Source organism: Vigna radiata, chromosome 2 (assembly GCF_000741045.1).
Source record: "Vigna radiata var. radiata cultivar VC1973A chromosome 2, Vradiata_ver6, whole genome shotgun sequence".
Lineage (NCBI taxonomy): Eukaryota > Viridiplantae > Streptophyta > Magnoliopsida > Fabales > Fabaceae > Vigna > Vigna radiata.
Genome location: NC_028352.1, coordinates 6,184,717 through 6,197,159, shown reverse-complemented (window position 1 = coordinate 6,197,159; position 12,443 = coordinate 6,184,717). Strand labels below are relative to the sequence as shown.

At 29.4% G+C, this 12,443-nt stretch overlaps 1 protein-coding gene across 1 annotated transcript; it reads left to right on the top strand.

Moving 5' to 3' along the window:
• Positions 1-6,428: 6,428 nt before the first annotated feature.
• On the top strand, positions 6,429-7,248 carry LOC106754699 (60S ribosomal protein L12). Its single transcript, XM_014636758.2, has one exon. The coding sequence runs from the start codon at positions 6,513-6,515 to the stop codon at positions 7,011-7,013; it is 501 nt and encodes a 166-aa protein (XP_014492244.1). The 5' UTR covers positions 6,429-6,512; the 3' UTR covers positions 7,014-7,248.
• Positions 7,249-12,443: the final 5,195 nt, after the last annotated feature.

The following is a 12,443-nucleotide window of genomic DNA, read 5'->3' as shown; positions in this document are numbered from 1 at the left end:
TATATATATATATATATATATATATATATATATATATATATATTAATTTTGTCTTGAGGTATATTCGGTGAATGAGAATCAAATTCACTGTGTTGGTATACAGTTATATCATTAATAAGTCTCAATTGTTATTGGTATATTCAGAAATACTTTTTTTTTTTTAATTATGTATAGGTTAGATTATTTTATATTTAAATTAAAAAAATATAATTAAACATTTCATACAAGAGAGTTTCTATCATAAAGCAAATTTAGTTTAAAAATAAGTTCATTCATTTTCTTACTATTAAAAATACCAACGTAAAAAATGTGACACCCAGGCACTGATGAGGGTGGAGAGTGATCGCTGGTGCAAGAGGCACGCATAAGGAGCGACTCCTGGCAGGCTTCCAGTTGAAGGGGTACATGGACGAATCGAACATACACCGAAATAATAAGAGGGATCTAGAGACTCTATAGGTATGGAACTATACGGTTAAAGGATAGCTTAAAAGAATTAATTTGGCTACTCATAGCAACAAATGCATCTGCTTTTCGGTAGCCTAACCCATAAGAACTCCATGGTTAAACGTGCTTAGCCCGGAGTAACTTGGGATGGGTGGTAAGTTGTCGGGCCGTTACAAATGGTATCAGAGTCTGACTTCTCCCAGTACAGTGTGGTTCGAGGACGAACCAAGCGGAAACTCGCCGGTGCAAGAGCCACAGACAAGGAGCGGCTCCTGACAGGCTTCCAGTTGAAGGGACACATGGACGAATCAAACATACACCGAAATGAGAGGGATCTAGAGACTGTATAGGTTAGTGCTTAGCCTGGAAAGTTTTATCGGAAAGTGTATGAGTGAGGACAAAGCACACTGAAAAACCTTGTGTTGATATGTGGGAGCAGTTAACTCTCCTTGTAAATTGTCGAGACGTTAAAAAAAAGTTATGTACATATATATTTTCATTAAATATCATTATGCATGGAGGACTAATGTTATATCTTTCTATGAATATATTTCATTAATTATCTTAATGAATAAAAAAATGTTTTATGGGAAAACATTAAATATCTATTACATTTTACTTAATGTTTTTTTCCAAAGTATCCATAGAAACAATATAAAAATTATCAAATATTATCTATTCCTATACATAAAGGAGATCTCTCTTTTAAATGTCCACATTTTTTTATTTTTTCTTTAAATAAAAGTTTTTTTAAAATTAAAATAGTTATTTTATTAATTTTGTCTTTTTTCTAAATTTAATCTTTTTTTTTTCAATTTGATCACTTTTTTAATTATAAAACTACATATAAAGTAAATAAAAACTATTTAAAATAAAATGATAAAAAAATATTTATATATAATTTAATAATTATAATAATAAAAATAAGGGTTAAATATGTTTTTAGTCCCTTTGGGACGATTTTGGTTTTAGTCCCTCTTTCAAACTAAGGTACAATTTAATCCTTGAACTTTAGAAAACTCTGATTTTAGTCTTTTTTACCAAATTTTTTTAACTTTATTTACTGTTTCAAACGTGTTTCTCAGTTAATATTGAAGCAAAAATGTGTCAAACAGTGCAAACAATCCAAATGCTATAATGAAACGTGTTTGAAACAACAAATAAAGTTAAAAAAATTTTGGTAAAAATGACTAAAACGAGAACTTTCTAAGGTTGAAGGACTAAATTGTACCTTAGTTTGAAAAATGGACTAAAACCAAAATCGTCCCAAAGTATAAGAACTAAAAGCATATTTAACCCTAAAAATAATAATAATTTTATTATTTTTACTATCATAAAAAATATAAACACACGTGATTTTACTATTTATTTATAATGATGTTTCACTAGCTTAGTTAGTAGTATTAGTAACACTGTTGATTGAGATTAAACTTAAAATAAAAATCCAATATTTATTACTCTAAATGATAAATAATCCAATTGAATATATTTTTGTTTTATTCAACTTTATTGTCTTCAATCTTAAATTAAATCTTATAAATACATATCTATAAAAATAATTATGATTAAATATGTTTTTAGTCCCTATACGGAAAGCCCCGTGTTGATGTGTGGGGACAATCAATATTCGTGTAAGTTGTCGGGGCATTACAAATTGTATCAGAGTCTAGCCTCTCCCAGTATGGTGTGGTTCGAGGACGAACCAAGCGGAAGCTGGTGGGCATGTGAGACCCGACACTGACAAGGGCGGGGAGTGATCGTTGGTGCAAGAGGCACGGACAAGGAGCGGCTCGTGGCAGACTTCGAGTGGAAGAGACACATGGGCGAATCGAACATACACTAGAATGAGAGAGATCTAGAGACTGTATAGGTATGAGACTATACGGTTGAAGGATAACTTAAAGGAATGAGACGATTTTGGTTTTAGTCCCTCTTTCAAACTAAGGTACAATTTAGTCCTTCAACTTTAGAAAACTCTGGTTTTAGTCCTTCTTATCAAATTTTTTTAACTTTATTTGCTGTTTCAAGCACGTTTCATTATAGCATTTAGATTGTTTACATTGTTTGACACATTTTATAACAATAAAGTAATAATAATTTAATAATTGTATTACCATAAAAAAGATAACACTAGTTACTATTAAAGAAAAATACACACAAAACCTTTTTCACTCTTACTTATTATTCAAAAGTTTTCAGGCACTTGAACATCAAAGAATATTTTTTAGGTGAACTTTCATTCAAAACTCATAGTCAAGAATAAAATCTTAACTTTGGAAAATCCACTAACTAATGATGGGAACTTAATCTTTTCTAACATCTGTCTAATGAGAATTCACCTTTTGTCAGTGTGTATATAAAATATCAATTAACATCCTTAATAGCTACCAGAATGAATTATAATATACTAACCAAGTTATAAAGTGAGTGAGAGTTACTTAAAATAGCGTGCAAACAATGACTTGCAACTCCTGTTATAACTATCAAATCCCAACATTATATTAGTCAGTCTCTTGGTATTATCTCAAGATAATTACATTCAAAGTTATAATGAAATAATAATACTAACAACTTGAAAATTAACCTAAACATAAAAAACTAACCTAAATATAAAGGAACTTTTAGGAGACAAGTGTACGAATGTAGATAATATTTTTTTTTTAACTGTGCATAGAGACAGACTGAATGTTTTACATGTTTGCCTCATTCTTATTACTAAAATATTTATAATTTATTATGTAATTTAAAAAACTTTATATATATATATATATACCATTTTTATTGATTTTAATTACAATAGTCTAAATCCTAAAAAAGACAAGCAACTTATTTTAGTTACTATGAAGTGTTAACTTCAAATAGTTGTTTTCATTTATTGAATTATGTTTTTTTTAGAGTTTTCCAATTGATGAGATACATTTATTAAAGATATTTTTGATGTTTAAGTCAATTTGATATTTGATAGGTTTAACAATTAATACTGTGATAAATATGTTGTAAGAGTTCAACAACAATATCTATCACTTGTATATATAGGTTTTTTCATGGTTTTCTAATCAAGTTTAGTTTAATCACGTCCAAATTTTGTTAAACTTTACCATTGACATGTTTAACTTAGCTAAATGATTATAATTTGCATCGATTGATTTCTCTTAACCTAGATGATCACTCTGAAAAGTTTGATTGATATACGTATCGATCATACACTACAATTTAGATTTTGTTTTTTAATATTATTCATCAATTTATTTTCTTTTAAGTGGTATAAAAAATAAAAGTTTAAAGATGTTTTCATTTAAAATATATTAAAATATTAATTTTATTTTTCTTTATCATGGATTGATTTTAATTTTCCTCTTCATCTTCCTCTCTTTACTGTTCCTCTTTCTCACTTGCTTCAAAAAATGAAATGGACGTTAATAGAATTTAGCTTTTGGCCTTCACCCATCTCTCTCACAACACAAAATATACACTAAAGCTGAATACAACACTTCATTCCATGCCACTTTTAGGTGTCCCCGTAATTGCGACTCACCATGCATACCAAATTACCAATACAACTGTTTTTGTTTTTTTATGAATACCACTGAGAACTTATCATGGCTAATAATTACTATAAAAAAACAATAAACAACATATATCACTACGATATGTTTCGTTTTGGTTCTTTCATCACTGTAACATAGACTAATAATAATATTAATAAGTGGAATCATTTATATGGATAAGCATTTGACTAGTAAAACCTATTAAGTATTGGACCACAACATTCATCTAGAATAATAACACCATCACATAATTTTACATTCTTTTAATACAAAATATAAAGATAAAATGATCTATAAAATGTAAAATTTTATAATTTTTTAAGAAAAAAAAATAAAAAATAAATAAAAATAATGTCAAATGAATATAAAAAATTAAATTACGCCAAAGAATATTTCTCTTCATCATGTTATATGATTTTTAGCATCTGCGTTTCTATCTTTATGGTGTGGGGACTAATGTTTAAAGATTTATCTCCAATATTGCTATAATGTGAAACTCATAAACCATTTATCCACACCATGATTCATCAGAGTTCTTTATTTTATTTGGAACTCAAAAATCTACTTATGGGCCACCAAAAGTTTCATCCTTTTATTATTACTGAGAAATAAAATATAAATAAATATTATAAATTCAGTTTAAAATTTATAAATCAAGTTTGTAATCAATTATAATGCATCACCTAAAATAAACTTCAAAACACTAATTAATGATTTTTATATCATATTAATAAATAGATCTAAGTTTAATTCAATTTTATAAAATGTGTTTATAATTTATATTCATTTTTATATTATAAATTTATGTTATGTATAATGAATCTGAGAATTCTAAGTTCTAAAATCATTAAATTCATATTAAAAAGTGTGAATCTTAAATCTAATTCAATGTTATAAAATTAGTTTATAAAGTGAGATTTAATCTATATATATTATAAATTATTCTAATCGATGCAAGATTTCTAATAAAATCTTTCGTACATTCGTATCGAAAAAAATATATCTTAAACGTAAGACTAGACATTATCTAATGATTAAAAAAAAAAACAAATATTATTATGATAATTTTTTTTTAACTCTAATATTTTGAATTTTAAGATTAATTGGATCTTACAAATCAAATTATAAATATCCCAAGATATATATCTCAAATAAAAAGGAAATTTTCAACAATAAACAATCAGTGAAATCAACAACTCTCAAAGGGTCGGTAACATTGCTTCCATGGATTAACGAATTTTCGAATAGAGAATAAGAACTTATACAGAAGAAAAGCCGAAGCACCTAAGATCTTCAAAAAACGGACTTTATTTAACTTCAAAATGGTGAAGATGACAAGTGGATTATTCTTTAGATTCCTCCTGTTCAGTGATGGTTGAGTTATTCTATATGGGAGTTTATTTTATTATATTGACATACCAATTTTATATGTGAATATGTAATTTTGTTTTATTATATTTTCATTTTTATCATTAAAAAGGATTATTGTTTTTCATGCTTCTAATTTCAGCCTACCCCCATTCTGAATTTTGATAAAGAAAATAAAAGCACAAGGATGGAGGTAAGAAAATTAAAAAAAAGAAAATTGTAGAAATCAAAATCGATTGAAAGTCAGAAAAAAAAAAAGAAGATTCTGCGAAGGAAAATATATTTGGGCTGAGGCGCAACAAAAAGGCTCTTAATGTCTCTTATGCTATATACACCCCTTTCCATTTAAAATTTTAAAAAAGAAAACAAAGGATTTTTTATTATTTTTTTCAGAAGGCGTTCTTCACAATGGAAAACATTTTTTTCTCAATATTTGAGAAAATACTTTTAAGAACATTATAGAAGGTTAAGAAAACAATAATATATTTCGGAAGGTAGTTTCTAAAAGACGATTTTATGAACATTTTGAAATTGCTTTTCCAGAACATGAAAAATATTAAGAACCACTTTACAAAAACCTAAAATAAGTACTTTAAAAAATTCTCCCAAAAACGATTTTATCTCTTTCACATACTAGGATGCACTTCCCGTAATATTGTGTTTTATAAAAAAAATGTATAGTATTTTCTAACAAAATGTTTCTTTTATTAACATTTTAAATTTAACTTCCATGATAGGAAACAAAAAAGACGATAAAATTTAAAAATAAGATTTTAGTTTTAAATATAAAATTTATAGGGAAGTGCGTTTAGCAGAAAGGTAGTGTAGATAGTAGGATCCGAACATAGAGCAGTTATTTTAAAATAGAGCCCAATTCTGGAAGAACCAAAAATAGCCCATTTCAAGAGTGGACACAAATTAAAGAGGCGAAGTGAAAAAGACTTATCTATCCATGGTTGTATGCATGGGGTTGAAGTGCTAGTTACAAAATTGGTTCTTACTCTGCTAGTGGCAAAACGGACCTTTAAAAACCCTAATTCCTATTAACCCTTATATATAACCCATTCTTAGTTTCTCTTCCCTCTGCTTCGCCTCATTCTCACTCGCAAACCCTAACACTCCTTCTTCCTCTTCTATTACTGCAACACAATGCCGCCGAAGTTTGACCCATCCCAGGTCGTCGACGTCTTCGTCCGAGTCACCGGTGGCGAGGTTGGAGCGGCGAGTTCGCTCGCTCCTAAGATCGGTCCTCTCGGTCTCTCCCCCAAGAAGATCGGTGAAGACATCGCCAAGGAAACTGCCAAGGACTGGAAGGGTCTCAGAGTGACCGTCAAGCTCACGGTGCAAAACCGTCAGGCCAAAGTCACCGTGGTTCCCTCTGCCGCGGCGCTCGTCATCAAGGCCCTTAAGGAGCCCGAGCGCGACCGGAAGAAGACCAAAAACATTAAGCATAATGGAAACATCTCACTCGATGACGTTATTGAGATCGCTAGGGTTATGAGGCCTAGGTCTATGGCGAAGGACCTTAGCGGCACGATTAAGGAGATTCTCGGAACTTGCGTCTCCGTGGGATGCACAGTTGATGGAAAAGATCCTAAGGACTTGCAGCAGGAGATCACTGATGGTGATGTTGAGGTCCCTCTTGATTGAGGAGGATGAAGGCTTTGTTACTCTTTTTTCTCTTACCTCTGTTTGTTTCGTGTTTCTTTTTATTATATAAATTTGGGGCAACTATTGAACTTTTTGTTTAAGTTTATTTAATGTTTTGGATAATTTAGATGATTTCGAGAGATCTTATCATGGGCTTATTAGTTTACATCTGCTCATAAAATGATATGTTTTTCGATATAATTTTGTCAATGGATTGTAGTCGATTTTACGTATAGATTCCTGTGTTGGTCTGTTTGTTTTCATTAGTTAAGTTGGAATTGCCTGGAATTTGAATTTTCACACCTTGAAGTCATTCGAGTGTTTTTTGCGATATACGTGTAGATTATATCATATCGTTCATTGTTACGGTTATTAATTTCTTTGGCAATTTGTTCTCTGTTTTTGCTTTGTTAGCATTCAGTTTATTTTTAATATTTAAGTAGTTGGATTTTGTAAGTTGATTTAGGGTCATAATTTAAGTGTTGTTCCATGTAGGTGCGTGTGTTTTCTGGTTTAGTGATATTTATTGAAATTGCTTGATGAAAGTCATTGCCATATAGGTTCTTATAGAATTTTTCAACGTGCAGATATAATGAGATCTAATTTGCTGCTCGGTGTAAAACCTCATCAGTGCCCTGGTTGACTCACCTAGTGTGTTTATTTTGAGAACTATGTTAGTGTGTAGTTTGTAGAAACAGTGTCAGATGCTCTCTAGCCTATATCAGATTGTGTTAGTGTTCAGTTTTAAGAAGTATTGAATCTTTGCGCAATCAACATTGGATATATTTGATTGCATGAGATGTCTAGTTTTTAAATCTGCTTTTTATTTAATGCATGTTGGATGATGCTTTTCCTTGGCAGTGAGTCGTAGTGTGGATTTCCTTTGCTTTGATAATTGTTTTAGGGCATCTAGTTTTAAGCTATCGTTATAGTGTTTGGTTGATCATTGCCTTTTTCCTCACACTTGTACTTTTTTAATCGTGTACATTAGTTGGTTTCAAAGCATCTTGCGTTTCCTGGTATCTCGTGAGAATTGCTTTATTACTTGTGAGAGGTATGTTCTTTAGCTGATTGTAGATGCCTTGCATCATTCATTGCCCCTATATCTGCATTCTTTATACAACTTGTACTAGCATGTGTGTTTTGTGCTGTGAGTTTTCTCAGTACACTCAAAGTGATATTGTCATGTGAATTTGCAAACTTCTAATTACTACTCTTAACGTGAAGTGTTTTAGGATTTTGGTTAAGTTTGTAACATCTGAATTTAAGTTTGTAACATTGATATGTGGCGTGCGGGTTTTGGTGTGTTTTGCTTGGACAATTGTTAACTGCATGTCCATCTAAACTGGAAGTTGCTGGTGGTAATTCTTCAACCATGTGTTTCTATTGAGAACACTGTTTTCCTGTTTGGTTATAGTCAGAAATAAAATCTGTCAAGACTTTGGTTGCTTGTAGGTAGTATTGAGTTTCTTTTTTTTATTCGCCGCTGTGTTTAAATAAACTTAATTTTCTGCTTAAATTTAAAAGACGTGTGTTTTGTAATGTTATTTGCGAACCAGAATTTCTGTTTAGTGAGTCAAAAACCATGCTCAGTATGAGGATTGAATTGTTTAAGAATTGTCGTCGAGTTTGAATTAAAATTTTTGATATGATGATTTTATTTGTATAAAATATTTTTAATCACCTGTTGTACGAAAAAATGAAAAAGAAATCAAGACTTGTCATTACTTCAATATTGATACGAATCTATTAAGTTAAAGTTTATTAGAATATGTGCATGACGCTGTGAGTTCTGTGTTCTTTTGCATGAGTTCCTTATGCTCTACTTGTTTGTTTATAAAAATCAATCGAAGGTCTTACGCTCTTTTCCATGCTGTACCGTAAGTTCTGGAACAGTTCACAACGTTTGAGATAATGTATAATTTATTCATAATTAATTTAACATAGATAAAAAGTTCTAATAGTTTATGAATAGCGTGAAAACCATATTTAGAGAAATTAATTGAAAGCGCCTATTGCAAATGGTACAAATTTTGCTGTATGGAGATTTAATTTTGCTCTCTGGAAAGTACATGTTTGTCAATCAGGTTAATTTTTGATAAAATTTTGGAAAATTGATTTTTAAAACTTGTTTTATGGATAATTTTTTGTAAGTTACTTGATATGGTTTATTTTAGTTGATGAAGTTGTTTATTTTATTTATTTGTTGAATATGTTTATGAAAAAAATTAGAAATATAGTAAATGATGGTTGTATTTAAGTTTAAAATTTAAAGTATGTTCTTAAATGGAAGTAAATATATTAACGTAAAATTAGAAATATAGTAAATATGCCGTATCTTTACTAAATAAATTGGGTGTTGAATAGCTGTCGATAATAATTGGGCCTTTGTTTTTAGTTTTCCAAATAGTTGAGCCTAGCTGTGTTGTTGTAGGGTATTGCTTCCTGCACCCCATGTTTTTTAGTTCCATTTCTACCTTGCTGATTTTTGTTTGATGTTGTCTGTTCTTGGGTTGCTTATTATGTAACAGTTGAGTTGATTGTATTCCAGAAAGTTAATTCCTAAATGGGTCTTGGTTGTACCACAAAGATGTTGGGTTTCGGCTTCCAACTATGACAAAAAGATGTTGGGTTATTGCTCCTTATAGATTCTAGCAAGTTAGGAAAACTTTATTTATTGCATTATTTAGTATATTGGTTACGAAAACTCTTGGTTTAAGACTTATTTGCTTGAATGATATAGACAAATGTAAAAGTAATTGCTTTGAATGATATCAATTATTTGTAGAAGAACAAGATGAGATTTATTATTTGTGAAGAAATTGTATCTTCAAATCTTTTTTCTACGTAGAAGCCTAATTTTATGTCTTATGAAAAATGAGATTTTGAGTACCAACAGATATGTGATTTTATTCGATCATATGTAGAAAACAATGTTTATAATCATATTATTAATGAGACACGTGTTAGAGCTTTGTGGGAGAAAAATTAATTTTTATATGCTTCTAAGTTAAACAATAATAAATTATAGTTGTTGAATAGCTTGATGAATTTGAAGTACAGAGAGAACTATTCTATTTTAGACAATTTAAATGAAATTTAAGGGCTTTTAGATCAATTGTCAGGAATGAGTATAAACTTTGATGATGAAATTATAGGATTATGGCTACTAAATATTTTACCAGATTCATGAGAAGTATTTTGGTTTCAATTGCAAACTCCGTCTTGAATGATATTGTTTCTTTTGCAAATGAATAAAAAAACAGTAATCTTAATGAAGAGATGAAAAGGAAGGCGTATGGTTCTTCATCTCAATCTAAGAGACTTGTCACAAAAATTAAAGAGAGAAGTTAGAAAAAGGTACCAAAATGTGGTAGAGAGAAAAATAAGAGCAAATTCAAGTCAAAATACAAGAATACAGAGTGTCATTATTGTAATAAAATTGGACAAATACAAAAATATTGTTTTAAATGGAAAAAGACAACAAAGACAAGAAAAACAAACAAAAAGATAATGATCATAGTGTTGATGATCGTGTCACTACTACCATTACAGGTGGTGATCTTGTTCTTCTTGATGACTATAAGTTTGTGTTAATCTATATTTGATAAGAGCATGTGAACTATTGCCAATGGTGCTACATAACACGTTATACCGAAGAAGGAATTCTTCACATCTCATACTTTTGATATATTCAAAATTAATATTCAAGTAGTTAAACACTTGTCATATCTTAACAACAATTTTGAGTTAAAATTCATTTTTGAGTAATAGTCAAAGTGGTGTTATTGTATATATTTTAAGTATTACTTAATTTTAAAATATGCCGTATAATTATTTTCTTATATTTACAAGTTTTATTATCAGTAGAAAAGAATAAATATATAATTTTTTTTAGAATATTTTAATCCATATATAAATAAATTTATAAAAATGATATTTAATACCATCAAACTAACTCATTCTTTTTTCCTCTTATTTGTACACTTCATGAGTGTATTCGCCTTTACATAAATGTTGTATATGATGAAAATAATAATATTTCGACAAAATTCGACCAAGTTAAGGTGATTGAATTTCGATCAAGTTTATTCTTATCAAAATGTGATCGAATTTTTTCAGATCTTTGTGATCCACCTAATAGTCAATTGAAGTTAAAATTTTAAAAAATCAATCCTAATTCTAATTTACTCCTATCTTAGTTAAAAGTCGAGACGAGTTTGTTGATATCAAATATCAAAATAGGTTAAATCAAATTAAATAAAAAATAGAAAATTAAAAAATATATAAAACATTATTATTATCACAATATATTTAATTAAAATGAAATTAAAGCGTTATATAAGTTGAATTGGGATTCTGTAAATAAATTCTGACATGGAAATAAATATCCATAAATCTGATCGTACAAGAAAGAGATGCACAGAAGAAAACAATTTCTGGTGCTAAAGTGCAAAGCTTAGCTCATGGAATTGCAGTTTTAAATTTAAAAACTTGAAAGCAGCCACCGTCCAGTGAAATTGTCATTCTCAAATCTTAGGTTACACACAAACCAAAAGAGAAAATGTTTTTTTATTTATGTCCACCATCAAGTTTTCAACACATGGCACTTTTCTTGCCACAACATTACAAAATATTGTTAAAAATTCAGACATTAATTAAAATTGATTATGAAATAATTATGAGTTAAAGAATGAGATTAATATGAAGATGCACTGAATTAGAGGTGGGGTGGCATTACATGTCAATTCTCATAATCATCATTATCATCACAACTAATAAATGATTTAGTTAATATATATTTGGTGGTCCATGTTGATGTTACAAACCAGGGTGGTTGGAAAATTAAGTCCACTATGTATTTCTAATCCTAGCTACTCTGTAAAGAGCCCCAATCAATTTTTCTCCATGCAACTACTCATCAACCCTCTGTACATCTAATTCATAATGAATAGGATTTTCTTAATCCTTCCCGAAACTAAGAATGTGAAATTCTTTTTCCTTTCCACAGGGACCAGGAGATTGGGTCTAGTCATAAGAAGAATAAAATGTTTGGCTGTTAAATAATTTATTTCTTGGTCTTTGACCCCCTCAGTCACTACGAACGCTCCGATCAGTGCAATGAGATGTGTCTATTTATCTATCTTTCTCTTGACTCGAAAAGAAACAGGTTTGAAAAAGGATCTTAGAGTGTCTAAAGTTGTGTCAGGAGAGTCTCGATGACTTCTATACTTTTACGTTCATTTGACACATAACACAGATATAAAATAATCATAAAAATATAAATTTTCATATTTTTCTAAAAAAGAAGAAAGTAAAAAATAAAAAAATTGTATCAAATAATCATTATATATATATATATATAACAAATTTCCACTTCAAATCACTCTAACTTTGATTAATTAGGGCATCAATTTTTTCACCATCTTC

Excerpts from the sequence above, each read along its gene's own strand:
- LOC106754699 (XM_014636758.2), top strand. The coding sequence starts at position 6,513 with ATGCCGCCGAAGTTTGACCCATCCCAGGTCGTCGACGTCTTCGTCCGA.